The sequence below is a fragment of the Cyprinus carpio genome, chromosome A2, assembly GCF_018340385.1.
Source record: "Cyprinus carpio isolate SPL01 chromosome A2, ASM1834038v1, whole genome shotgun sequence".
NCBI classification, from domain to species: Eukaryota; Metazoa; Chordata; class Actinopteri; order Cypriniformes; family Cyprinidae; genus Cyprinus; species Cyprinus carpio.
The window spans coordinates 18227348-18230513 of record NC_056573.1 but is presented as its reverse complement, the minus strand read 5'-3'; the positions used below and the strand labels follow the sequence as shown (position 1 = coordinate 18230513).

Below are 3166 nucleotides of genomic sequence, written 5' to 3'. Positions count from 1 at the left end.
ATGAGAATAAGTGAATAAACCACAGGCAGTTACCTAAATCAGAAAGCAGACAACTCATTTCATCAGTCTATTGGCAAAATGATCAAAATCAAAGTAAAATTCTAAAGTAAGTGAATCTTTGGCAAAATAAAGATGAAAAACATTAAATCCCTATAATACTGTGCTTTAGTTGACAAATCAATTTAGAATATTCTGTAATAGGAAACTGTCAAATATGACAAAAATTAAAACATCTCAAAAGGTTCTCATGTGGAACACATGGGGCAGGATCATGAATGCCACACGATGGCAGTGTTCACACACATTCACATGGAGATTATGCTATTTTTTTATTCTATAATATTTAAAAGTAGCTAGACTATTCAATTACCAAATAAATACTCTTTATATTTTCATCAGTTAATATTTCCATGCTCATGAGAAATGGCAAGAAATTAGACACAGTGAAAAATGCAAAGACATCAAGCCATGCCTTTATAAAGCAGGAAGTTCCTGTGTGTGTGTTTGTGACTGATCTGCAGTGACTTACAGCTCAGAGCACTGAGAGCCTCAACAGAGAACTGAACTGATCTGATTGAACATGGACAGATGCTTCATACTGATTCTCATTGTGGGAACAGGTACATTATTTATTGGTGTGATTGAATGTGGAAAGTTGATTGATATTTTTTAATATTGTGGTATGTTTTTTTATTATTTATTTTGGTTTATTCATTTTATATTCATATTATTATTATTTATTTATTTTGTAAAAAGTGCTGTGAAATATGCTTGTAATATATTTTTTTTAACTTAGCTTTCATAAATCAAAAATCTGTTGATTTGTTCTTATTTTTTGATAGGTTTGGTGACTGGAGACAGTATTGAGCCAGATAAAGGGACAGAACAAACTTCTAAAGAAACAGAAACTGTCAAGCTGAGCTGTTCATATAGTGCAAACAGTGAATATGTTTATCTGTACTGGTACAGACAGCATCCCAACAGAGAACCAAAATTCTTATTATATAAATATGCACCGTCATTGGGTGATTATGAAGACACCTCTAATGATCGGTTTCATTCAGCTACAACACGTACATCCACTGAACTCACTATTACTGATGTACGTCTGTCAGATTCAGCTCTCTATTATTGTGCTCTAAGAGTAGCAGCCCAGTGATACAAAACATGAAGAATGTTGTACAAAAACCTGAAGCTCTTTTCATTTTTAAAATATCTAGTGAAAACCACAATCAAAACCACAATCTATCCAGCTCTGAATGTAATAAAATATGTGGTCACACCTGTGAGATTCTGAATTGGGCCTGTTATAAAACTTTAAAGAAAACATTAAGAATATGTTCAGGATATCATGTTCCATTTCTGCCTTTTTAATTTCATGCAACTTAATTTCTTTTTTTCTAACTTTTCTTACTTTATAATTACTTAATTTTAATCATTAAAGTTTTTTATAGGTATGTATTTAAGTACTAAAACTCATATATAAAATATTCTGCTTTGGTTAGTATAAAATAATTTAGTAAAATAAAATAGAAAAACAGCACAGATTACAACCAAACCAAATCTGGTTCAAAAGACAAGACATAATTACATGAATTTTTTCACTGAATACTACTAATCTTATTACAAATCTTTGTTTACATAATTCCACTATTCTTGGCTCTTCTTGACCATCAGCCTTAGCAACTCATGAACATCAGCGAATGCAAAACATTACTGCTACTTTCTTAACTGGATATTATAAATAAATTACTTTTTGTTTTTAAAATAAATACACATACACTAATATATATATATATATATCTATAATATATATATATATATATATATATACACACACACACACACACACACACACACACACACACACACACACACACACACTCTCAAGCAGTTTCTGACATAAGCATATTTTATTACTATTGTTAGAAAATAAACTGACTCCAGCAATGGGAGGAGTTTATTCACACTGTTGAGAGTGTGAGCCAGAGTGAAACTGATGTTCAAACACTATTTTTGCCATCACTGTCAACACTGAAGACATCATGTTTGTCTTTACCTGGATAATAATGCAACTTTGCATGAGTAAGAGATATTCATTCAAGCAATTTGTTTATTATGAAAACAAACAAACAAACAAACAAAATTAATAACCAGCTGAAACAAACAAACAAAAAAAAAAACATTAAGACTTTGCTTCTGTTATACTAATTTACTGCTTGGTTAATTGAGATTCTTTTCTTTTTCACAGGAACTTATTTTGCTGATACAATACAACCACTGTCTTCAGAAAAATATGTTGTTGAGGGTAAAAATGTGACTCTGTTTTGTAATTACAGTACCTGTACTGGCACTGTTAACTTCCTGCAGTGGTATCGACAGTATGTCGGAGCAAAAGCAGAGTTCCTACTTCTTGTCGATGAATATTCAAGTAAATCTGAGCCTGATCTTCGCCTGTATTCAAAAGCTACAAAAGAAATCAAACGTGTGGATCTGTTGATCTCCTCTGCTGCTGTATCAGACTCTGCTCTGTACTACTGTGCCCTGCAGCCCACAGTGACAGGAAACACAAGAACACTGTACAAAAACCTGATACACAGTATTGCATCTGGATTACACAAATGTGTTTCGTAAACTGGTGGACTCAACAAATGTTCAGGAGAATCTTTTTTACCTAGTCCTTTCGATCTACTACATTAAGGATAATGTACAGTTACTGTCAGCCACATACAGTATAAATTAATATAAAATTGATTTTACAGTTAAAGTTTGAGTTTATTTTAATCTTACCTGTAGCTTCTGCATCTTAAATCTTCACTAAGGAAAAAACAGTCCACAACAACAAACAGTGCATGACTGGCAGAAAAATGGCAGTTTTTTTTTTTTAATTTTATTCAGTGAGATAAATATTTTATATTTTAGTTTGATATTGGTTTTTATTTAATGTTTTGTATTTTTAGTGGATGTAGGGTACTAAATTATATTTATGCAGTTATAATTTATTTATTACTTGTTAACCACTTTTTAGGAATAGACCTAAAAATTAAATTTCCAACTTAAACTGATGTAAATCTTGAATGTTTTGGTGCACAGACTTAAGTTTGGTCTGTTTTTAAAGAATAGGCTTCACAGATTATTGTTGAAATGAGAGAGAAAAAAGTTACAT

At 31.3% G+C, this 3166-nt stretch overlaps 1 gene segment (V, D, J or C); it reads left to right on the top strand.

The window, feature by feature from the left end:
- Positions 1–407: 407 nt before the first annotated feature.
- On the top strand, positions 408–1254 carry LOC122146997. The segment is given in 2 exon segments: positions 408–620; positions 843–1254. Coding segments are annotated over 2 exon segments (357 nt in total).
- The last annotated feature ends 1912 nt before the right edge of the window (positions 1255–3166 follow it).